The 27,752-nt window shown below is 32.5% G+C and overlaps 1 protein-coding gene across 2 annotated transcripts in view; it reads left to right on the top strand.

Annotated features, from left to right (window-relative positions):
* Positions 1-27,752, top strand: part of centrocortin (cerebellar degeneration-related protein 2-like) — a 178,501-nt gene that overhangs the window by 18,219 nt on the left and 132,530 nt on the right. The window contains exon 2 of one of the 2 annotated variants that reach the window (XM_076409103.1): positions 13,008-13,019. The exons of the other annotated variant lie outside the window; for it this stretch is intronic. Coding sequence (XP_076265218.1) covers positions 13,008-13,019 — 12 coding nt within the window. The remainder of the gene's footprint in view (positions 1-13,007; positions 13,020-27,752) is intronic. 2 annotated transcript variants of the gene reach the window in all.

Here is a 27,752-nt window from a genome sequence, read left to right as displayed (position 1 = left end):
TTAAACGCACTATACCCAACTTTGCTTCTTTCCAAAAAGAACCATATTTTCGACCTAAAATATAAAGTACAACTCATTAAACACAGTAGTTTTTGGAAGAAACACTTACCTATGTTATTCTTTAGACAGCAGATATCACTATTTTCAAGGTGTTACTCCTTTATTTTTTCCAAGATATGTCCCGATTGCGCTTGTTGGTAAGTCTATTTTTTACTTTATAATTTGAAATTTGTAATATAATTGATTGTGTGTCTTCCATCCAAATCATCTTGCACTTGTCAGCTTTTATTTTTTCATACTACTTAGCCATTGTGTCTGAAATATACAAAATACATACATATATACAAATATACAAAAATATACAAATTCATACCTGTTTTTATAATTTCTGTCCCTATCATTGACGGATGAATTGCCTGATGACTCTATTTATACATTTTGTGCCACCAAATATCAAGGAAATATTCTTAATTTAAAGTTTTATTATGTCTGTCTTATAGTGAAATTTACCCATATATATTCGTTTTTCTTGGGACTGAATATATCTTCTGGTGATTTTGGATCATTTTGTAATCGTTACAGAACTGTAAATATTTGAAATCTCTTCAGGAATCTATGAATAGAATACTAAAGCCGTATAAACATAAGAGTTTTTGTTATATTTTTACCATAAACTTCAAACTAGTAGAATTTCAATATTATTCGTATTTTCTTGCTTATCATAACTTTATTTATTGTATTGTACATATTATTTCAGCAATAAACATTGCTTTTTAGGAAAAGAACACTGCAGGTACCGTCGAAAAATGATTCACAAGACATTTGTGTATTTTGGCGTGCCATTGTGAAAAGTATGATTACAAAGAAAAGAATACGGGCCTCCGAACCCAATGATGAAAACCGTCGAATAACTTTTGGAGAACGAAACAGAAATGATCAACCATCTCTGGATCCAGTGAAGCAGAAACGACAACATTACAAAACTACTACTTAAAAAAAACGGGACAAGCTAATCCTACGTTCGTTATCTTCGAATAAAGTAATAACATTGTTACAATCGACTTATTTATGATCGCTAATATCCTCGACACGAAGAACGCGTCATTTTAATTACTTGTTCGTTCGAAATTCCCCCTGTCGAAGCCGCCGACATCATTTCACTTTCACCGCGGAATATTAATCGCTTCCCAAATAGTTTAATAAAGTTCTCATGGCACATCCAGCGTCGAACAAGAACGAAAACTGCAAAAGAGAAAAAATAAGCCGCCCGAACAATCGGAGTATTCCCGTACTCGGTTAGCTCGCTGAGCGTGCAGAATCGGCCGATATTAAATGTTGATGTGGCCGGTAAGATTTCGCGAAATTCTCATCCGGCCGACGTTATTAATGATCGCGACTTCTCACGTGATTCCGTAAGATAATTTCTTAGTCGATAAAGTGAAAACGAACAGGTTAAATTGATATAATATCTTGGTGGATGTGACCTTTCGTTTGTTTGAATCAAATATCATTTGAAAGGAGTTTTCGAGCAAATTAAAGTGATATCCTTCAGGGATGTATTAACATTATATAGAAATAAGATTTTTCTTCATTAATTACATCTTACATTCGATATGCTTAGTACAATCTTAATTTACAAATTAATTAATTATTACTGTTCTGTTGTATTAATATAACAGGTCAATTGAAAAGTCCCCGGCCTACCATAGTAAAACACATTTTTATTGGCCAAATTAGTTTTTTTATTCAACATAATTCCATCCAAGGGTGATATACTGATTATAGCGACCCTCCAACTTTTCGATACCATTTTTGTAGTACGATTTGTCGTTTGCTTCAAAATTGGCCTCAGTTTCGGCGATCACTTCTTCATTCCACGAACATTTCTTCCCAGCGAGCATTCTATTGAGATCTGAGAACAGGAAATAGGTGCTGGCGACCCGATCTGGAGAATACGGTGGATGAGGAAGCAATTCGAAGACCAATTCATGGATTTTTGCCATCGTTTTCACTGACTTGTGACATGGTGCATTGTCTTGGTGAAGCAGTACTTTCTTTTTCTACAAATGCGGCTGTTTTTCGGCGATTTTGTCCATCAAACGGTCCAATAACGCTATGTAATAGTCGCTGTTGATGGTACTTCCTTTTTCAAGGTAGTCAATGAACATTATTCCATGTGCATCCCAAAATACAGACGCTATAAACTTGCCAGCTGACTGTGGCGTTTTCCCACGCTTTGGAGCGGGTTCATAGTGTGCAGACCATTCGGATGACTGTCGATTGGACTTCAGAGTGAAATGATGGAGCCATGTTTCATCCATTGTCACATATCGACGCAAAAACTCGGGTTTATTACGCTTGATCATTTTCAAACACTGCTCCGAATCATCAACTCGTCGTTGTTTTTGATTAAAAGTGAGCTCGCATGGCACCCACTTTACACAGAGCTTTCTCTTACCCAAATAACGTTGAAGGTAACATGTGACTAAACACAACTTAAGCGAATGCAACAAGATGTATTTATTATTTTCAAACAAATGTATAAAAAAATGGTTAAAAAGGAATTTCGCGTGTTGATAAATTATTGCTTTTTGAAGGGAAAAAATACTGTTGAAGCAAGAACTTGGTTTGATGCCGAGTTTCCGGACACTGCCACAGGAAAATCAACCATCAAGGATCGGTATGCTAAGTTTAGACGTTGTGAAATGAGCACCGAAGACAGTGACACCCAAAAGAGGTTGTTACCGAAGAAAACATTCAAGATATCGACAAAATGATTTTGAATGACCGTAAATGAAATTGAATGAGATTTCATATCACGATTTTTACGTCTCACTGTTTTTTATCACCACAGTATGGCTAAATATTTTAAATTGTAAGCGTTCTGCTTGGCAGAACATGTCTGTTATAATTTCTTCTTGTAATAATTGTATAGAAATGTCAAGAAATTTTTTTTAAACATTCTCCTTATAACAGTTATCAAATAATAAGCGCCTGTCTCGTATTGTGCTCCATTCATTAATCTGTCATTTTGTGTTTGGCAAACCTAGGGGCCTAGTCTATCGATTCATTGAATAATATTTAATTGCAACAATTAGGCAGGTCAGATCTATCAACGATAATATTTCTAGTAAATTACTCAATATGCTCGGCACGAAACTGCGTCTTTGCGAGATATATCAGGTCAAGAACAGCAATTATTCGAAAGGTACTATTGTTTTTTTCTCTATCTATCGCGGTTTAATTTCTAATTTACCGAATGTGAGTCGAGATTGGCCTTTTTCTTCGCGTGATTATATTGATTTAAGACATTTTTTTCGTAAACTTATTCGATGGTGACGTTATCTGCTTCATGTGAGTGAAACTTTACAAGAAGCCCGTGGATCATTGAACTTTTGATTATATTTTATAAGTATGTGGTGTATTGCGACCAAGAATAATAACGTTTAATAATAACGATTTCATATGAACATAAAAAAATACATTAATGAAATTTTTTAATGTTGTTTTTTGATGGGAATTGGTTGTTTCATAACATGTTAACGCCCATTCAAAGTTTTAGCTCATACGGAATTTAATTGATCATTGCTATAGAAAGATAAGCACGACAGTAACAGGCAACAGTGAAATAATAGTTAGAATTATTTAGAATATTGAAAAATATTCACTAAATTTTTTAATTATTTATAGTTTCATTTTACCCGGTGTATTTAATCAAATTATTGACCCTTTGGTTGTATGCATATTGCCCATCTTTCAGGCAATTTACGGATGCTATCCCAAAAAAACTGTTTGTCCATAGAGCAAAGCCATTCATCGAGCCATTTTCTAATTTTTTTCGAAGTAGGCGAAATGTTGCTCTGCAATCGCGCGTGTCCTATAGATGCGAATATTTAATAGTCAGACGGGGCAAGGTCTGAAGAGTACGGCGAATAATGAAGGCTTTTAATGAAGGTTTGGTGTAGAGAGATACATAAAAGTCACTGAGTGTCAAATCACGTCAATAAGACCCTATAAATATGTCTTTTTGTTCTATAAAGAGAAGTTCCCAAGATATATTAGCACATTACTTTTGTATCGCAAAATTATGATCTAACATTTCTCTTATTCATTCTGTATTAGATTTTATAGCTTCAGTAATTGTAAGAATAGTTATATCATAGAATCTGTATGCACGAAAATATTGTTCAACTTACGAATGTTGTTTAACACTTAATTTTTTGAAGTTTATGGCCAGTCTAAGTTGTCTATGGACGTGAGAGGGATATTAATTAATCGTTAACGCCCCGTAGAACCCAAATATCAGTAAAGAAAGATATAACTTACAGATTTCATAGCTTCAAATCAACATATATATTCAAATATTCGTGTCATATTGCAAAACTTGGTCGCTAGCATTGTTTAAATCGATCTTGTACTAATTAATATATTCTAATCTGAAGCCCCGTAACTTTTTATTGTGATTTTAGTTTAACAACATGTCCAGGACAAGCTGATACACATCAACTCCGAGAGGTTTCTTGCCTGACCGACTATTAAAATTCCTAGCTACCGATTATTAATCAATAGACAAAAATTACATACGTGTTAGTAGAACTATGCATAATAAATCAAGATTTATGTCAGAGATATCGAAGAATTATTCTAAAACAATATGTATATACAGAGCGTTTATTACGGACCGGCTAACTGAGTCAAATATTTTGAATTCTCGTATATTGTTAAACTCTTTTTCATTCTATTATTGTTTATTTTTGGTTTTATTTTTATATATTATATTATTTTGCTCATAGAAAGGAAAAACGTAATAGCAAAATACCAGTTTATTAACAAGCATTCAACAATTAACCAGGTCCACAGAATAACAGATGTTATTGAATAAGCCTACGAAAGTAAAAAAGTATGCTCAGATATTTTCTTAGATGTAGCACAGGCCTTCGATAAGGTTTGGCATGAAGGCCTTGTTCATAAACTATAGAAAAGGTTACCAAAGGAACACACCGAACTATTAAAATCGTACATTACAACCTGAATGTTTAGAGTCAAATAGGATGAAGCTTACTTTACAATAAAAGAAACTAAAGCAGGTGTACTACAATTTAGTGTACTGGGGCCAATGCTTTATCTACTATACACTTGTGATGTACCAATAGTGGAGAATATTGCTATGGCTACATTTGCTGATGATACTGCGATTATAGCTGTGGGAGATAACAGTGAAGAAACCTCACGAAAATTACAATAGGCAAGTGACAATATAAATAATTGGACACAAGCTTGGAAAATAAAAATTAACGAAAGTAAATCTGTGAATGTGCAGTTCACCTACAATCAGACCGTACAAGCACCTATAACATTAAATAATACTATCATTCCATATAACAACACGCCAAATATCTTGGAATGAATCTTGATGCAAAACTTCGCTGGAAGGAACCTATAAAGACGAGACCTTCAGATACTCACAGTAAGTCAAGAAGTGTTTGGGCCAAGTTGAGTGTGTCTTCTGATTAATCAGTACAGTTGCTCGACTTTGAGATTAGTCGGTTCTGCTTTTTATCTAACATGAGGTTTCCAATATATCCTACTATCGAGATGTATGCCGAGGTATTTAGCTAATTCTGCTCGAGGAATCTGGCATTCGTCAAGTGATTGACACATTGGAGGTATTAAGTTGTATTTTCTGGTCTCTAGTCCATTTGTAGATCTTGTTGACTGCTACTTGTACATTTTCTGCAGCCTTAGACGGAGATATATCTTTTGACATGATAACTATGTGATCCGCAAATGTTCCAACTGCTGTGTCTTTTGTATATTGGTAAATGACAGAGTGACATCACCATATATTTCTAAAATAGCTGATTTAGTCATATCTTTATGCTGAACATGTAGTTTTGAATCTTCCATTAATAGCATCCGTATACGCTAGATAAAACAATAATACATAATGAAAAACTGTAATTTTTGTGGAGGAATGTCAAAATAACCTAATTCAGCATTTGTTGGCATTGATACTTCGCATTTTCACCAATAGATATCGCTGATCAAAGTACATATAAGTATAAATAAATATAAAACCATTGTCTTGATGTCACATCTCATGCAGGTTTATTAATATACATATTTCTTAAATATATTTTAAAGTCACCTTTAAAAGTCGGATTTTCAACTGTTGCCTATAAAGACATTTACAATTACAATAACAAACATATAGTGCATTCATGCCCCAGCAGGATTCGAACCCGCGACTACTGCAACAGTAGGAGGACCGTCCTGTCAACGAAGCCGGCTTTTAATATATTAAAACAGTAAAATATAAATGAATATTTTGCAATTAAATTATATTTTCTCTCTAATTATGGACAAACCCATAAAATAGTTGTTCGTCTAAAAATTTGAGTTTACATTAAACAATAAAAGACGGTATTGCGTTATGTATAATAGCCCATCTAGATGAAAACGTACAACAATAACCCAGCCCGTTTCAATGAATCATATCGTTTATGATATCTGTAGAAATCGTCAGTCAGTGCCTCGGTGGGAAACTCTAGTAAACTGAATATTTTAACCGCGTCATATCACGATACGTTACGTGATATAACGGAGACTTCCCAACCAACTTTATGCTAATAACATTTTCAGTGAATCGTCCGAATCGACTGGCTGATCGGACGTTTCGAAATGTGTCAGTTACGCGCCGATTTCTGGGAACATTTTCAAATAAAATTGTCCGTTACTGAATTTATATGCTGAGGTGTTCTGTTTTCCATGTGCAGACGGCGCTAAGGTTGTCACCATGCTATTCCACCGTACTATCATTGGTTGAATAAATATCGTCATACATGAAAGAATTCTCTGAAATCTGAGAAGAGGAAGCAAGATAATTTTTTATTATTTAATTATTACATTGTTACTAGTGGTTTCCGACTAACCTACAATTTGTCTCTATGATAACTTAAATCTAGGTATATAACTAGGAGGACCCATCGGCCCTGTCTCAGTCTCTGGTGATATAATGTTTATACATATCACTGATGTGTCTTTTATTATATGCACCTCAATACACAACACTACACAAGATCAGATGATTTGAGTCCATGTCCTGCTCTGGTGGTATCCTCAAGTTGAATACTGCAATATTCTCATGAGAATGGAGTCTTTTCTCATGCCCCCTTGCAATTTTCTTGATTTCTTGACTGACTGTGGGTATCTGAAGGTCTCGATGTAGGTAATCAGTCCTATAGTATTTGGGTGCGCCCACAATATCTCTCAGGACTTTGTTCTGAAAAATTTGTATTTGATTTATGTTTTTCTTTGCAGAACATCCCCATAATTGAACTCCGTATGTCCATATAGATTTCAGTATTTGCTTATATAATAACAATTTATTATGTACTGATAATTGTGATTTTCTTCCAATTTGCCAATACATTTTCCAATATTTAAATTCTAGTTCTTTTCTTTTCTTCTTTATATAGTCTTTCCAACGAAGTTTTACATCAAGATTTATTCTAAGATATTTAGCGCACACCTGCTTTAGCTTCTTTTATTGTAAAGTAAGCTTCTTCTTATTTAACTCTAAATATTCTGGCTGTAATGTACGATTTTAGTAGCTCGGTATGTTGTTTTGGTAAAATTTTCTATAGTTTATGAACAAGACCTTCATGCCAAATCTTATTGAAGTTTTGTGCTACATCTACGAATATAGCTTTTTACTTTCGTAGGCTTTTCCAATAACAGCCATTATTCTCTGGACCTGGTCAATTGTTGAATGTTTGTTAATAAACCCAAACTGGTGTGTTGGTATTAGGTTTTTTTTCTCTCTAAGATCGGTTTTATTCTTTTTATAGGTGTTTTTCAAAAACCTTAGATATTACTGGCAGCAGTGATATAGGTCTATAGGCGCCGTTTATTTAGTTTCGTAACTTTCTAGGTTTTGGGATGAAAATATATATATTTCCGTCATTTTCCAAATACCTGGGATATGTCTTAATCTAAACGCTGTATTGATCAAGTTAGTGAGTTTTATAATTCCTTGGTGGTTTTTGCGGTAATTCTCCTATTATTAAATCATAGCCTGGTGATTTCCTGGGATTAATGTCAGTTTTAATAACTTTGGTTAGCTCTTTTGGCTTGGTTTGAAATTTTTTTTCCAGATATTCAGCAGGAGCGAGATATGACGAATAAGTTGCATGTTGAATTTATATACGCATTCAATTTCTTTAAAATATTACTATAACAATATTGGTGGATAGTTTTACGAGTATAGACATCATCGACGAACAAAATTCTTTTTAAATCCCTAGAAACTGACACTAAAACTTTCTTGCTCGATGTCTGAACACAGAGAGTAGTGTTTACAGAGTTCATTATATGTTTCACAATAAGATCTCCGAACCATTATTTTCTTCTGTCTAATTCTACTTCTATCTACTGAAATATTCGCAATAAAACACAGCTTCAAGCTAATAATTTCCATCAGTAGTCATTCTAAAACCTAGTTGATAGACTCTGGCTATCGAAACTCTTGGCAGATCATTGACGATACCTATAGTCCGTTCCATAAAACGGTAGACTCACGTCATATGAATTGATGACGTCAAAATGTCGTAATGTAGCCGCATCAACTCTGACTTTCAGTTCATTTTGGCTTTGGCATACAACAAAATTCGAATCTTATATAGCATATATTATTGAAAAAGTTAAAACAGCAATTAATTATACAATTATAATACTGTGTAGCTTAAGGTTGAGTTTTATTATATTTACCTTAAACTCTTTTTCATACCACCTATGAGTTAATGTTATAGGCGTGTATTTTCATGTAGTGCTATCACCTGAAGGCCTAGTCCACTTTATTAACAATTATATACCCATGTAATATATTTTACTTTCATTAAAGAACATATTTACCTTTTACGCTTAGTTCTTAGTTCTTGTTTCCTTCGGTACAACGTTTCCTTGTAAAGTCATTTTGATATCACTTTATTTTTCCTTAGTTTGTTCTGTTACTACCTGTATACATCTTTCTTAATAAACCTACAATTAATTAATGCATTTTCCATATCTGGAAAACAGTTAGTAGTATTTCTCTCCTCATACATTTTAACCAAATGTTCATGTATATTCTGAACAATTACACACATATCTGTACACATAAATCTTTTTTAGCCTATTATGAGAAAATCATAATAAATAAATTGTGGTTGAATTTCGACCACAGGGCAATCACTAGAATGTACCTAATTGAGCTCCTAAATGATTGGACCGATTTTGATGAATTTCTTGGTGGGAGTTTATATCGATGCGGAAATTGTTTAGATCTACAACCGTGTCCGGTAGACCGCGCTACAATATGGTCCAGGATCTCTTAAAAATATATTAAATATTATTCGATCACAAGAACATATCGCGACGAAATCATTCTGAAGGATACCCGGTCAGTACTCGCCAATCCGGTCCTGAAAATAGCATACGGCTCGGCCCCTATACCATCGTAATCCCAGCAATGCAAAAAGATAATCAAAAACGAAAAGAGCCCAGAGATCTATCCGCCGCTTAAACTGTTCAAACGCTGAAACGCTGAAAGATATTGGAGGTACGACCGGAGTACGAGACCGTAGATCTAAAAGTAATCGAAATATTTTGCGACGCATAGCATTGGGACGGGAATGCAGCGAATAAGTACGAGTAATAAATACTCAACCTGGCCAATGTCTGTTTCTTTATATATGACTTTATCTATTAACTATTATGTCTTGATGTTATGGAGATTTTGACCAACAGCACCAATAATTTAACGATGATTAACTCATTTCAATCAACTTAAAAGGGTTTTTAATAACTACAGACTTACATTAGATGACGTACCTGATATTAATAAGAAAATAGATACCGTTAAATTTCGTCAAAATGTTTGTTTATTGTGTTCTTTTACTGAAAGGTAAATAATATTTATATATATATATATATATATATATATATATTAAATAAAAAGTGAAATTAATTAATAAAAAAATCCTATTTGTGTCAGTGAAGTGATGTCAATATCACAAAAACAATGAAATTGGAATAATGGGTTTATGAAAATGTATATAGTAGATGGAGATTTACAATTTATTTCATAAAATATACAGAACAGAAAATAGGACGAATTACATCACTGTTCAGTGACTGATGGTGTAGAGATGTTGGTGAAAACAAAAAATATCCATATATCGATTATTAAAGATTATTAAAGCTGTAGAAAAGGTACAAGTGGCAGTCAACAAGATTTACAAATGGACCATAGACCAGAAAATACAACTTAATCATCACGTTAGATAAAAAGCAGAGCAGATCCGTGTCAAAATCAAGTAACCGTACTGGTTAGTCGGAAGATACTCTCAACTGAACCTAATATTAAAGAGATTGGTTTATCAAACAATCATAAAACCAATTCAGACCTATGGAGTTGTACTAAAATATAAGACTAACAAGTAAACCAATTGTTTAATAAAGGCAAGTATCTCATAATAAACTGCGAATTTTAGAGGTTTTCTCCCTTTGCCTGATGTCTCGTATACACTCGCCACGATAATTTTTCTCGACAATTAAAATACACCAGAAAAGATTTGCGCCTGAATGTTCAAACAAACCGTGGGCATTAACTAAAGCCATTCGCTCCATTCCGAGTGGCTTAAATAGATCTGGTTAAATTAATAGTAATGTTTTAGTGTTGCCGTTGGCAACACTGGCTTTTACCTGAACGTTTTTACTTTCACGTAATATATCGTTGGCCGTTAGACGGTTGGTTCTGATCTTAAACAGTTTATCTGTATCGTCGAGAATGTGCCGTCTTATTTGGTTGTCAGAACAAACTAGAGGGAGTCCAACACCGTCATGGCTTTTACATAAATATTAATGTTTCTAAAGTTGATTTTTAAATGACTTTAATCAGTTGGCATTAGTTAAAATAGAATTGTAAAGAGATAAATAGGTTTAGGTAGGCATTGAGATCAATTGTGCGTCTAAATAAAAATAGTGAATATAAAATACGTGTAGTAGATGGGGAAAAAAGGTTTTTGTTTAATTTTATTTAGTTATTACAATGACTATTATGTACATATACTATTTCAAATTGTTATTTTTTAATTTTTAGTGAGTTCCTTATTTATTTTTTGAAGTTTTTGTTTTTAGGTGCCATTTTTTCCAATATGAAAACTCCCGGAAAGCTCTCCAGATAGCTTCCTTATTTAGAACCAAATGACTATAGTATTACAGCATCTAGCTTATCTTTTAGACTGTAACTGCAAATTCATGGCGACACAGCGTTATGCGAGAAAATCGCGCGACATCTTGTATAACGAGGTTTCTCTACTAATTATTAACTCAATCCAATGATAATTAGCATAATTACATATCAGGCACTGATAAACCAGCTAATGAGATAGATAGCATACTGCTTTTTCAACTAAAATTGTTATATGAGCCATAAAACCTTCATTTTTCTGGACAGGCTTCGATTAATTCTTGCGTATTAGGATTTGTAATATTTAATAAAACTACGAAGGTAATGTGAAAATTTCTAGGGTGAAAAATAATAACAATTTTATAATTGTATTCATATTTATTGAATTAATTGGAATTGAAGAAATTATCAAGAAAATAAAATAAAATCATTAAAGTATGGCCATTGGAATACATTGAATAACGACAGATATTACAAGGATAGTGGGGATATATTGTTTTACCTTATGCAGATTTGCAATCAAAAAGAGTAAACTCAGCATAGAAGAAAGCCAATTGTTCCTATACTGTAACTTCGACGACTCTTATAACAGGTTAATTGAAAAGTTCCCGGCCTACCATAGTAAAACACATTTTTTGGTAAAATTAGTTCTTTTGATTCAACATAATTCCCTTCAAGGGTGATACACTGATTATGGCGACCCTCCAACTTTTGGATATCATTTTTGTAGTATGATTTGTCCTTTGCGTCAAAAGAGGCCTCAGTTTCGGCGATTACCTCTTCATTCGACGCTGGGGGTCAGATATGAAGAATACGGTGGATGAGGAAGCAATTCGAAGCCCAATTCATGGATTTTTGCCATCGTTTTCACTGACTTGTAACACGGTGCATTGTCTTGGTGAAGCAGCACTTTATTTTTCTTCAAATGCGGCCGTTTCCAAACGCTATGAAATAGTAGCTGTTGATGGTCCTTCCTTTTTCAAGGTGGTCATTGAAAATTATTTCATGTACATCCCAAAATACAGGCGCCATAACGGGCGGGTTCATTGTGTGCAGTTCACTCGCATAACTGTCGATTGCAGTGGAATGAAGGAGCCATATTTCATCCATTGTCACATATCGAGGCAAAAACTCGGGTTTATTAGGCTTGATCATCTTCAAACACTGCTCCGAATGATCAACTCGTCCGTTGTTTTTGATCAAAAGTGAGCTCTTGCGGCACCCACTTTGCACAGAGCTTTCTCATACCCAAATATTCGTGAATGATGTACATGTTCAGTTATTATCTTTATAGTGTCTGCTATTTCATTCAATTTCAATTTATCAAATCATTCAAAATCATTTTATGGATTTTTTAAATGTTTTCGTCGGTAACAACGTCTTTTGGGCGTCCACTGCGTTCACCGTCTTCGGTACACATTTCACCACGTCAAACATAGCATACCAATCCTTGATGGTTGATTTTCCAGTGGCTGTATCCGAAAATTCGGCATCTAGCTAAGTTTCTGCTTCAACTGTATTTTTGCCTTTCAAAAAGCAATATTTTATCAACACGCGAAATTCCTTTTTATCAATTTTTTTCACAATAACGAAAGTTGCTTCACTCAAACTGGTATAATTCACAACAACTAATGATCCGACAGCTGTCAAATTTATATACGCATCTTTTGTGCCATCTATGTGTGAAACCGGGGACTCAATTACCTCCGAATGCGAAGTGATTTATAAAATTAATATCATAATATGGTTTTTTTTTAAATATATTCTTTTGTTGCAGGAGGGGATGAAGGTAAATGATCTAAACATGAAATAAGTGTTCCATGGCTGAGGTAATCAGTTAAACAAATAAGTGGTGAGTGAGAGATAATTTCCCTTTAAAATAATTAGTGATAATTAACTTATTAAAATGCAAATAACTATAGTTAAAAAAAACAAAACAACAATTAGTTAAATACATGATAATTATGATATATATGCACGGTAAATATTGGGTTTACGTGAAAAAACCTATATTTTGCAATTATTATGACTATTTACTTCTCAATTATAACTTTGTAATATTGTTTTGCGTCTGTTTAATGTCGAAGACTTAAACCAATATATTACCAACGTATATTTAACATGAACCATGTTAAATTCCGATATTTTTCAGTTAAATAAATTTATATTACTACACCATTAAAAAATAATCAGTGGGATTTGGACTGACCAGTAATATTTTGTTGCAAACATTCCAATGGGTGTTCAAATTATTAGGGACAATATTGAGATTTGTTAATTTTTTAGTTTAATTGAATTTCTCTAAAAAATGATTATTCGGGGACCTCTTATATATTTTTTATTTGTATCTGTAAACTATACGGATTACAAAAACTACACAAAAATATACAAAACAGTTTTATCTTCGTTATAAATTTTAATATTTAGTTTCTCAATAGATATTTTGTATCGTCTTGGAGTTTAGAGTTGTGATATCATTCGCTGATGAGTAAGCTTGGTGGTAATCACTTCTTGCAATTGCCTGTTTCGTGAGCTCCCACATGTTTTCTATGGGATTCAGGTCTGGTGAATTCGCTGGCCAAAAACTGTGATTTTTTCCACCAAATTTAATTGAAATTAATCTACATCGAAAATTCTCGGTAAAATATTGTTATATGATCTTATTCATCAAATTATACATTAGGCCTGTTAATATGTTATTACTATAATGCATCTGATCTGAAAAATTTTACTTAAGAAACTCAAAATCTTCTGAATACATGTTATTTACACTAAACTTACAACGAACCATTTGCAAAACTATTAAAAAAAAGTTCGCATGCAAATTGGTTATTTTTCTACCGTTATATATATTTTTTTCGAACATCAGTTACGCGGTTTTAATATTTGTGTGTGTTGTCTGTCCTTTATGGATTTTAATATTTACAGTTATAGATTTAAAATTGTATAAAATCCACCAACAGAAAGTAATGTTAAACTGTTTCTGTAGATTTTGTAAAAATGGTAAAGGGACTTAGCTTTATGTAAAGTTACAAAGAATATACATTAGATGTATGAGCTAATTTTGATTGAATTTTTCAATGTTTTAGAGAACAAAAGGACATGTTTTTTGAATAAGTATTTACTGTGAAAAGTTGATAAAGGCACAGTTTATTTAAACGCTTTTCATCATTATCCATAATGTTTTTCCTTCTTACTTTCCTCAATATTTTATCTATACAAGTTCCAATCAGAAGATATTAGGCCTGGTAGGTACTTTGAATATACGAAATTATATTATTCGTATAGCTATAATGGGTTTCTTTATGCAAGATGACAATTGTGCACCTGTCACTGGCAGTTTTCACAACATATTTTGATAACAGATTTTAAAAAAGATTATTTGTAGTTCTTGTGAATTTAAACAATGCAGAATATTGACTCGTAAAATTGGTCTTTAATTAACCCATGATTTTGTTTCAGTTTATTTATCATTGCAGATCAATCTTTGCCCATCAGTTACAATACACTATAGGAAATTATTAATTTTGCCTTGCAAGCAGGTAAAACAGGATGATAAATTAATTTGCAATCCCATTATGAGTCAATTCATATGGCAGTCATTTTCTTTTCTTTATAGTATATCCTACTCTTTATAGTCCTTCCAAGAGAGATTGCTTGAAATTTCAAAATTTCATGATTTTATACATGGACGAAGTATCAAAATATTTTATTTTTCGGATAAAACTATCTATTCTATAACTATAAAATGTTTAAATTGCTTTAGTATATATAGTTTTTAAGATATATGACAAAATCAGAAATCCACTAATTTTTTATAAATATACTTTTCAATATTAAACTCAAAAATTAAGTATTGCATAAAAATTATTATACTAACATACCGTTCAACGTAAAATTCTTTATAATATCTGTAATTTTCATGGCCTTTGACTATTTGCAAAGATATGACAGCAGAAAACTTGAAAATGACAAAAAATCGCAGATGTTCACGACTATACTCCTCATAGACATATATTCATCGAGAAAACTCCCAAAATATGTGTATTTTGGGGAGGAAGAAACAAAAATCTATATTAAATTGACCTGAAACTTATAGTTCTTAACATATGTAACATAAATGAACATCCATGGTTTTTATAAATATACTTTTCATTGTATAACTCAAAATTTATGGGTTGCATAGCAATTACTACACCACTGTTAGATTTAGCATTAAATTCTTTATAATATCTGCAAGTTTTGTTATCTTTTGATTATTTGAACGGAAATGACAAGAGAATGATTGAAAATGGCAAAAAATCGCATATTTTCGCGACTCTATATACGGAAAAAGTGCCGAAATATTTTATCTCTCGGATAAAGACAATACTCTCAAAATAGGTGTACTTTGGGGTGTAAAAAACAAAAATCCACATTAAATTGGCTTGAAACTTATAGTTCTTAACAAATGTAACATAAATGAAAACCCTGTGATTTTTTATAAATATACTTTTCATTGTATAACTCAAAATCTATGAGTTTCATAACAATTACTGTACTACTATTAGATTTAGCATTAAATTGTTTATAATATCTGCAATTTTCGTTATCTTGTGATTATTTGAACGGAAATAACAACAAAATGATTGAGAATGGCAAATAATCGCATATTTTCGCGACTATATATATGGAAAATGTGCCGAAATATTTTATCTCTCGGATAAAGACAAAACTCCCAAAATAGGTGTACTTTGGGGTGTAAGAAACAAAAATCCATATTAAATTGCCCTGAAACTTATGGTTTCCGAAAATCCAGTGTATTTTTTTTTAATATTCCCTGTAATTTCTATTAACCCCCGGTTATATGACCGAAAGTGACAGGAAAATACATGAATATGAAAAAAATGCCAACATTTTTAACCATTTGGTAAAGACAAAACCATTAATATATGTATTTTGAGAGAATTTGAGATAATAAAAAAATCATGCTAGAGCACTTTAAAATTTATAGTTTGTAATTCGCATCATCTAATAAACAAAATTATTCGCATACAACGTTGCCATGGAAAAAAAGTCGAGAAGCAGTACTAGGTTTGTTAGGATCTAATCAGTCTTCGACATCGGATTCGTGAAAATCCAACTTTTATGACAGAATAACGCCCGATAAACGAGCTTAATTGAAACGAACGCCATTTAAAAAGAAATATGACCGGTGAAAATCAATTTCTATTAAATTCTCCCGCTAAAGCGGATGTTTTTCATCCGTTATCTTGTCATATCGCGGGTTGGACAACGTAATAGTTATATATCTGTAAGTTATAACGCCGGTCGACATGCCAAACGCTAATTACACCCGATAATGAGTATGAGCAACGTAATATTCATCAATCAGCGGTCCTAAACAGTCTCGTATCGTCTAAAAGTGAAAATATAGAAAGGCAGGTACTGTTGCAATTATAATTTACCGGCGAATATTTCGTCGATTTATCTGCAGCTCGTTGATAAAGTGCGACAGCACTGATAGATCGAAAATGCATTCCGCAAACTTATTAATTCAGTACGAATTACGGCGGATTACCACTTTCTGGCCACTCTCTAATATTCGCTCTCGGTGCAAATGGCAAATGCAAATTAAAAGGGATTAGATTATTAACTATTTCTGCTAATACAAATTGTCTGTAATATTTTACGACGGGCCATTAGTCAATTTAATGGGGTACCTTCGATTTTCGGAATATATTAATATATTAGATATCCCCGATAATGTCAGAGTGTGGTGTTGTTGCATCAAACATCATTTAAAAGATGAAGATGTTGAAAGAACAACATTTTAGTCTCCTAAAAAAATTGTTTTTCATTAATATTGGTGTAAACTTAATTTACTATATACGAAGCTTCTTGTTTTCCAATGGCTTGTTTGCATTAGTCAGTGTTGGGCAGTATTTGAATTATGTGTCATTAATACATGCAATTGAAGTGTAAATACATATTTGTACATATTTATACGTAATATTTTGTAGTTAGTATTTAAAATACTTATGACTTCAAAATATTTTGTTTTTATTAATCTCTTAGGACTTTGACAATATGACCATGGGTAGTAAGTATTATTATACGATTTCCGTTATATAATATAACTATCCTGACATGTAAGGATAGTAAGGAAGATCGCTTCAGAAAGTGATCTGCTGGGCATTCTAGATACTATTCTAAGATATTATTCTAGAGATTATTACTAGCAACATTCTAGTCTGAGACCTCTGGAGGATACCTATGTTAGATTTACTACAGTTCAATACCATAGGTCCAAATGGGACCAAGTATTGACTTATACAGTAAGACCTTGTTATCTAATGATTGGTTTGGGTTAGTTTAACCCCAAGCTGTTTGCGTTTTGGCACTATATGTTTTTTCCATGTCAAACGTCGATCGAAATGCTTTCCCAGATATTTAACGTTGTCTGCTTGCGGAAGTCCATAATTATTCAATCTTACTGAGGGACAAGTTCTTCTACAAAGGGTGAATGTCACATGGATAGATTTTGTATCATTTGCTTTGATACGCCACATTTTCAACCACAATTCTTTGTTAAGTTGGAGGTTTCTTGGCTGATATTGGATGATAAAATCGCTGCATCGTCAGCATATGTTGCAACAGTAGTGTTTCTTGAGATCGGTAGGTCAGCTGTATACATTAGATATAACAATGGGCCAAGAACACTGCCCTGCGGAACACCCGAATATATCGAATGTAGGTCAGTGTATTCTTCACCCTGTTTCATAATACAATGTTTGTCTGTGAGGTATGATTTTAGTAGTTGAAAGGGCGTATGGGGCAAAACCTTTTTTAATTTAACATGCAGTCCAGTGTGCCACACCTTGTCGAAGGCTTGAGATATATCAAGAAATGCAGCGGAGCAATATTTATTATCATTTATAATTTTATTAATTTTGTTGACTAATTTATGTATTGTTCTGTTATTTCGTATTTATTACGGAAGCTAAATTGATGTGATGGTCTGGAATAATATTTCTCTCTTCTGCGATTATTTTCAGTCTCTTAATGTATATATATATATATATATATATATATATATATATATATATATATATATATATATATATATATATATATATATATATATATAGTTTTTCAAAAAGTTCACAAGTAACAGGGTTATAGGACGATAAGAGGAGACGTCTTCTGATTTTTTTTACAGGTTTAAAAATCATAATGATTTGAGCCACTATCCAAGTGCTAGAAAAGTAAATAAGTCTTAGCATGGCATAAGAATCTTGTTAATTTGATGTACTTTTCTGACAGCTCTTTGGGATTCTTCCAGTAATTAATTCACAGCCTTGATTGATTTCTTTAACTATTGTTTGTTGTACTACCCAAACAATATATTTCTCATGTGGCAGATCCATTTGAAATGGTGTATTAAGAAAGTCAACTATGTTATTTTCTTCTGTTGCAGATATTTCAGATGGATCCGGATTAAACACAGTTTTTAAGAGTTTAAGAAAAAATTTTCGCCTTATCTTTATCATTCCTAACCCAGATATTGTTATCAGTTTTATTGGGTGTAGTATATTGTAAAATATATTTGAACATAAATACATTTATCATTAAAAATCGAATTCAAATCAAACTGTGAATAAATGAATGAACGAATGTGTGAATTATACTTTCTATAGACATAGAAATAGAATACTTAGAGGAATTTGTTAAAGTATTTAAATCTATTTACCCATCTTTTATCACTTCTGTCTATTTTAACTTGTGTAAGAACCAAATTAGATCGGCTGTAGGATGGCAAATTGTGATATTTTAATAATATAGCCTCACAACTGCAAGTGAGCTTATAAGACAGAAAGTATCAAACAAATGGGGGAAAACAACTCTTGTTATTCATGACGTACTCATTAGTCAATTAAAAAAAAAACAAACATAAAAGTAATACCTGCGAGTTATAGGAGTATCAGTACTAGTAATGAAGATAATGATTTTGTTGTTTTTTAGAACAGGAACTACCAAGATCACACCAAAAATGCAGATAGAGTTAGTCAGCTTCATAAATGATATAAGCTTCAAGACTTTTTCGTCGCTATCCAAATTAAAATAATGTGCAAACTATGAAACGCCAGCCATTTCCGTCAATTTCTTCTTCTTTAACTGATTACTAGACTAGACTGGATTAGTTTTATTCTAGTTACATAACCTAACACCTCACTGTATTTTGTATTTTAAATAAATATAATAGTTAAAAAATAGTTGAAATACATGCGAGATAGTTTTCGGTAATTTGTATTTTAATTAAAACAAATTATATTTTGCCCAGATCGGCTTTTGCGGTAAAACTACACTACACCAGATCAAAATGTTTGGTCTGCTGCAGAAGATTCAGAAAATCTGGGAGCCGTAGTTAATTAATATTTTATTTTATTTCCGTGGAAATTTATGTTGGAGTTGTAAGTTCAATATAACCATTTTTGATTATCCGATTGATGATATTCAAGTTGTTTGGCATATCTGCTGTACCATCTTGAAATGGTTACTTTCCAAAACTTTAGTATCATTTCTCACTGTAATTACGAATGTGGTTGTTTTTAGTTACATAACATCATTGTTTACTTAAGTTTTACGTAAGACAGCGTTACTATATGCTTTTCTGCGGATTTCTGCAAATTAATAAAGGGAAATAAAAGTTCCTCGTCAATAATGCTTCCATGGCTCGAAATAATGTTTAGTATTAAACAATTTTAATGGGTGTTCAGAGTCTTTTTTATGCATGTATTCTGATTAACTCTGATTGTGAGAATTGATATAATACACATCAATGAAAATATTTTCCACCATTTTCTACAACTTTTTCTCACTTTCGATGGATCTGAACAAATGGTAATCGGAAGATGGCTTTAGTAATTCCATATAGACAATACTTTATGAATATTCCTCTTCGGTATTGATTTAGATGATGCTTGTTTATTAACCCTTGACTTTTTGCTCTAAAAAGGAAAAGAGCTCGAGAACTTCCACGGAGAATTGGCTCGGCGAGCGTACGCCATGAACTAGAACGATGAAAAACGATTAAGCATAACGTTTTCGGCCTCTTTTCGACGACGTCCATTCATTTCACGAAACAGCCGACGCCACAAAGGGTGTAGCCGTAAAAGGTAACGTTAAATCCAAAACGATCCGATCCGATACGACTGCACCTCCGTGATTCGCGATTTTTTCCGAGTGCACGATACCGATTTTCCACGCTCCCAATCTGATGGCGCGCCGACGAAAGAAAAAACAACGGCAACAACAACAACAACAACAAAAATCGATCCGCGAAGCGAGCGATAGAAAGCGAATATTAAAATCGCAAACGGGACGTTAAATCGGAGCCGACATAATTATTTGAACAGAAAACCGACCTGTTAGGGAAACAATAAATAATAATCGAAATTCCGCAGGTTGGTCGGCGGACCCACCCAGGGCTAGACCTGGTGGAGAAAGCGACACCGCTCGGATTTATTGTTCCCCATCGATGGTGTCCGATCGATTCGGGCCGGATCAAACGGTACGATGGAAAAGACGCGAGCGACGGGCGTCCGCTCAATAGATATGTCAAATCGGCGCCCCGGGTCACTTCGGACTGTCTCGGAAACGATCTTTGATCGAAATCCCCGCGATCTATTGAAATAAGGAAAATGAAACGGCAGTATTACGAAAAAAAAACAATAAAACATCACCAGGTTATGTCATTGAGTGCTGGGATATATTTTGATCAGCGATATCTATTGGTAACATTCATATAATTATTAAAAAAGCGTCAATATAAACAACAACTCCGCTTAACTGTTAAATTTCTAGTCATCTAACTTTTACGCTGCGTAGCAACAACATGTCCACCAGTCTATATCAATAATTATCAACTCCCGCAAGCAGAGGATGCTATATATCTTGGTATGTACCTAGATCGACGCCTAACTTGGAACAAGCACTTACTCGTCAAACGAAAAAAACTCGGACTTAAACTCTACCAAATGTATTGGCTTATCGAGCGCAAATCCAAGTTATCATTAGATAACAAGATATTTTTGTATAAATCTATACACAAGCCTATTTGGTCATTCACTATTGGAAGTGATACAATGCGATATTTCTCTAGAACCTTATTCGTTAGTATAATTCAGCGTGTTTGTGTGAAGTACTTCGAAAGAGTGTCGGTGCATCCCAATGTACTCTCTAATCAGCTAAATAACAGGTCAATTGAAAACTAGAATTAAATCCATATGTTTTTTAGTTAGCTCTAATCCTCAAAAGATATATATGTATCGTGTATAAATTTGACAGCTGTCGGATCATTAGTTTGTGAATTATAGCATTTAGAGTGAATTAATTTTTGTTATTGTGAAAAAATGGATAAATAGGTATTTCTCGTGTTGATAAAATATTGCTTTTTGAAGGGAAAAATACAGTTAAAGCAAACTTTTGGCTTGATGCCAATTTTCAGAACACTGCCCCAAGAAAATTAACTATCAAGGATTGGTATGCTAAGTTTAGACTTGGTGAAATGAGCACCGAAGACGGTGAACGCAGTGGACGCCCAAAAGAGGTTGTTACCGACGAAAAAATTTAAAAAATCCAAAAAATGATTTTGAATGACCATAAATTGAAATTGGATGAAATAGCAGACACTCTAAAGATATCAATTGAACGTGTACATCATATCATTCACCAATATTTGAGTATGAGAAAGCTCTGTGTAAAGTGGGTGCAGCGTGAGTTCACTTTTGACCAACAACAACGACGAGTTGATGATTCGGGAGCAGTGTTTGAAGGTGATCAAGAGTAATAAACCCGAGTTTTTGCGTCGATATGTGATAATGGATGAAATATGGCTCCATCATTTCACTTTGAAGTCCAATCGACGGTCATCTGAGTGGACTGCACACGATGAACTCGCTCCAAAACGTGGGAAAACGCAACAGTCGGCTGGCAAGGTTATGGCGTCTGTATTTTGGGATGGGCATGAAATAATTTTCATTAACTACCTTGAAAAAGGAAGAACTATCAACCGCGACTATTACATATCGTTATTGGATCGTTTGAAGGATGAAATTTGAATAAAAAAAGTGCTGCTTGGCCAAGACAATGCACAGTGTCACAAGTCAGGGAAAACGATGGCAAAAATCCATGAATTGGGCTTCGAATTGCTTCCTTATCCACCGTATTCTCCAGATCTAGCCTCCAGCGACTATTTCCTGTTCTCAGATTTTAAAAGAATGCATGCTGGCTAAGCCTTGCTACGCGTTGTAGACTTGTAAAAGATACACTGTTGCAGCTTGAATGGGAAGTTCTGCCTCACTCTGTGTATTCGCCAGATATGGTTTTTATTACCATTATGGTTTCGCTGATGCTGAAAATGCCGATGAAATGTGAAAATGGATCGAGGTCAGAAAATTGCAGAAAAAATATTGAAAATATTTCCAGCTAATTGTACTATTTGTCTCAATAAATGTCTTTGTATGCCGAATAAATGATCAGAGCAATGCGATCACCTAATAATACGTTCTGATTGGTATAATGTTCTTAGTTCAAGGATCAAATATTCAATTCCAAGACGACTTTTGATGTGAAATAATTTTAATAACCCGTTGATATACACTTAATGCTTAAAGATATATAAAAACGATAGGCACAATCGCTAATATAAGCCTGCAACGACAGTAACAATAGCAGGATTTGACTAAATCGCGAACACAATACACCTACTTAGCGGCGTAATCAGCTTCAAGTCGAGTCTCGATTAACCTGTTCCACTGACTAACCAATCTGAAAGCCTTTAACAACGTAAATATCAGACAATCTAAATAAACATCTCAAGTTCGACTAGGAATCGTAAATTCTCTATCGCCCTGAGATCTGGGTAAAAGGTCAGCCTAATAGTTCGATATTGCAACGAGCAGTCCATAATTTATCATATTCCATTCACAGAATCATTTGTATTGCGTAAAAGGAGGAGATTTTATGTTCGGCTATATATATATATATATATATATATATATATATATATATATATATATATATATATATATATATATATATATATATATATTAATGTATGTTCGCCGATTTCTCGGTCATTTGTGGATCGATTTTCAAAATTATTTTTTTATTCGAAATAGTGAACTTCCGAGATGGTCCCATTGGAACGAAGTCAGGATCTAATGGGGGGAACAGGGGGAAATCGATGGAAACGCACAAATTTTTAAGGTCACGTACAAAGTTTTCACATATTTTTTATCTAAAATAATTAGATATTTGTGTATAATGTTATTGCTGAGCTGATGTGACGAAATCACAAGTTATTCGGTGCATAATCCATTAACTTTGCTTTTTAAGCACTAACTATAGCATATAAAACCGCGTAGAAATACCGGAGCCAACTGCATCTATGGTGTAGTTAATAAAAGCGTTTAGCTCCCTAACGGAGGGGGCGGGTTCGATTCCCGGCGCGATCAATAACTTTTTGTTGTTCTAGTTTAGTTAGAAGATTTGACAAATCACCTAGGCTCAGTAGCGGATCCCGGGGCCTGAAGCTCTCCTTATTTTCAATCATTGTTTCTTTATTCCCACTTTCCCTCGTACGGGCTGTACTTTAACTTGGACTATCCATTGTAATACTTAATAAAATAACTGCTTAATTTATTGGGTAACTATCTAACACTAAATAGACAACAATAAAATATTTTTAACTAAAAAATTCAATTGACTTCAAAAAATAAATAAGGAGCTCACCAAAAAAATAAAAAATAATCAAACTTAAATGTTTAATACAAAAAAAAAACATTTTAAAATAAAATATGTACATAATAGTCGTTGTAATAACTAAATTCAAAAACCTTATTTAACCTATCTAGTTACTATACATATTTTATATTCTACTATATACACACAATTTAGCTTAATCCCTACCTAAAAGTATTTATATTTTTACAATATTATTTTAACTACTACCAACTGATCACTCTGAAGCCGAGCCCAAACAATACAAAAATACAAATTTTAATTTTGTGACATACACAAAAAATTGAATTACGAACAAAACAAATCCAACCTAATATAACCGTTTCGGTAATAACAATTGGCCATTTCTACAACGAAATAATTTGTTGAGGTACATATGTTATAGTTTTCAGTCTTCAAACCTCTCCAGTTATTTGTAACTTTTTTTTTGGAGATTCGGATGTGGACTGAATATTTTGTCTTTTTAGTATGATATACTTAGATAGAACTCTACTAAAATCGTGTTGTGTGGATTCATTTCAAACAAAGGGTCAATAGAACGCTGTTTTCTCTAGTATAACACCCTTATTTGTATTAATTTGACCGTGGCGTTTATATCAGAGGGTGTACGTTTTATCATTATCTTGATGAATAGTCAAAATTAATGGGAATGAGTCACCCCCAACGTTCAACCAAACAAAAATGATACTATTATGTTAGGATGCAATGTTTTGTAAAGTTTTCGAGACGTAGTATATTACTCTACGTATTTTATTTACGTATATATTTTAACCAAAAAATTAAACCGTCTTCGTAATTAACTCACCAAAAATTAAAAAATAATTTTTAGATTTTTAAGAGAAAAAAAAATTTAAAATAAAAAATGTACATAATAATCATTATATTCTACTATATAGACACAATTTAGCTTAATACCTACCTAAACCTATTTAACTATTTACAATATTATTTTAACTACCACCAACTGACTGCTTTGTAGTCCCTGCCGAGACCTTACTTGAATAAGATATTTGATTTCGAAAAACCAATATTAATAAGATATTTTCTAACTTCATCTACCTTTTACAATAACTTAAATAAAATTGCTTTGTACACCACCAATTTGCTTGATATTTCCTCTTTATTAATCGACTTGCTATTTGTAATGAAATACAAATTAATGTTACATACAATACAATTATTATTACTGCTGTATCTCCCATCAACATTTGTATTTTTTCCCTATTTTTATGCCTTATATGCAGTCTCATTTTGTCTACTTGAAATGTCTTTATTATTTACCCTATTTTAGTCCTGCTTGGGTTTGAAATATTTTCATTTGTATGTCTGCAATGACGATATTAATATTTATCTGTCTTTCAGATAAAGATGAATCTTTTATCTACTTTTATCTACTAAGTTATTCTGTTAGAATAATTATTTTATTAAAACAAGTTAAGATGATCAATTTTAACGTACCAAATTTACATATTATTTACAAATAAAAACTCTAAAACATATAATTTTGAGAGTTAAATCAATTTTTTTTTACTATTATGACTATTCAGAGCTGAGTAAAATACTATCTGGTATATACTTAAAATACAAAATACTAAACATAGTCAGGTGTTAGGTTATGTGAACAGAACAGAACAGATCCTAACAACATAACCTATTAGTCAGTAACAGAAGAATTTATTTTCATAAACTCTAGATTTCTAAATGTAGTACCAGACAAGAGGAGCCTCTTGGGGAGTGAATAAAATCTGATAAAGAAAACAATATATTTTATAGATTTAATATAGAGAATATATATAAGCAAACAAGTAGATTCTGGAGGTAAATAAAAATGGTAAAATTTTGGAAATGACACATTTTATTTCAAAAAGTACTGAATAAAACTAAAGAATAGAATTATTAATAAACGTCCAGCTAAACTATTTTTATAAAATCATTATATTACACATCATCATATTTTTTATAAATAAAAACGCACAAATATGATAAATAATTGATTTAATTTTGTAATTATATATAAGGACAGAAATAAACATTGAATATTTTGTTTGATAACACATTTTACTTAAAAAATTACTAAATAAAATAAAATAATAAAAATAATTTCTATATGCCTTTCTATATTTATAAAACACCATATTTAAATAAATTTGCATATTTGAACAATTAACAAGAACTCTAGGAACCACATAAATAAACATTACCATAAAAAGACTAAAATCGTATAGAGCAAATACAGCCAATATAGTTAAAACCTAACGAAAAAGCCACCACCATATATGAAAGCAGTAAAATTTTCCTAAAAATCTCTAAATATTATCACTACAATTCTTAATCCACAAATCCCTTTAATGAATTGATTAACTCGAGCTTTCGATTAACATATTATACATTTACTAGCCTAAAACGAATGAATGACCATACTAAGCTGAAAGACATCTCAGTCAATACATCATTATATTTACCTATACCCTTATATAATAATGCATTGTATTTTCATTGCCATTAGATCATCACAAAAATAAAACAACTATACTGGTTAGTCGGAAGATACTCTCAACTTGATCTAGAATCATAGAGGTTACCTATGGGGTGCAAATATGGGGTTGCACTAGAAATTCAAATCAGCTAGTTACATCATCATCCCACGTTGTCAAAACAAGGTTCTTCGATTGATTACCAATGCTTATCGCTACGTAACCAACGAAGAACTGCACGATGACATAGAAATAAAATGGATTTGCGAAGTTATCCAAGATTTCACCTTGAAACACGAAAAAATATTACTAAATCATACTAATGTGGAAGCTATACAGGTGCTGGACAGCGCGCAGGATGTCAGGAGATTGAAGCGAACCAAACCATACGAACTTATATACAGTATATACCTTTTTGTGTGAACTATAGTTATTAGTTATTATAATTTAATAATTGAGGAATACATATTGATGTATTTTCTCGCACTCGTCTTGCTTGTGAATTAATCAATAAGTTCAAATGAAAAGTAGTAATAAATTAATGAATAATTAAGATTGCACTAAGCGTATCTAATAAAGATGTTATAAAAATTATTAAAATATATTATGTATGAAATAAATGTCTAATTATTACCAGTTACTACAGTTTTTTCTACTATTCTTAATGGACAAACCTCATTAATGACTTGACTACTTCTAACACAACAATAACCATTTTCTTCTCTGTTCTTGTTATCACTAAATTTTGGCATATGTTGATACCTATTCCAGGTCGTTGAAAATGATGTGTTATAAATTTGACAGCTAAAATTTCCACTATAAATAAAACTGATGCTGTTTGGATTTTATAACTTTTAAAAATTTAACGTTATATTCTGCACTTACCCTTGTTCTTCCATATTTTAAAACCAATGTATGTTAGTTAGACCACCAAGAATAACACAATAATTTAATTATTAATCTAAATCATCTATATTTTTTGTTGTTTTGATTTGATCGATCGTACCGATCAACTCGGAAGGAATGGACCGCCATTAGAAGAGGAAGACAATACAGATTCATATAGTGTGTTCTTTTCGATGGTTTATTCTATACAGGAGAGGGTGTATGCGCCAAATCCGGAGATGTTGTGGAGTAATGTATCCTAGACTCATCTAGCCTAACATATTATAAGTTCCTGATACTGTTTCGAAAAGATCGGATTCGTTAAATATCGCACGCAGCTGGTAAATAAGAAAACGTAATTGTGTTGGAGCTGCCGG

The sequence above is a fragment of the Rhynchophorus ferrugineus genome, unplaced genomic scaffold (genome assembly GCF_030347505.1).
Source record: "Rhynchophorus ferrugineus isolate W39M unplaced genomic scaffold, kcgeb_rfMv2 rfM7, whole genome shotgun sequence".
In the NCBI taxonomy this organism is placed as follows: Eukaryota; Metazoa; Arthropoda; class Insecta; order Coleoptera; family Curculionidae; genus Rhynchophorus; species Rhynchophorus ferrugineus.
Note: the sequence above shows the minus strand (reverse complement) of the source record. Positions and strands in the feature narration are given on the sequence as shown.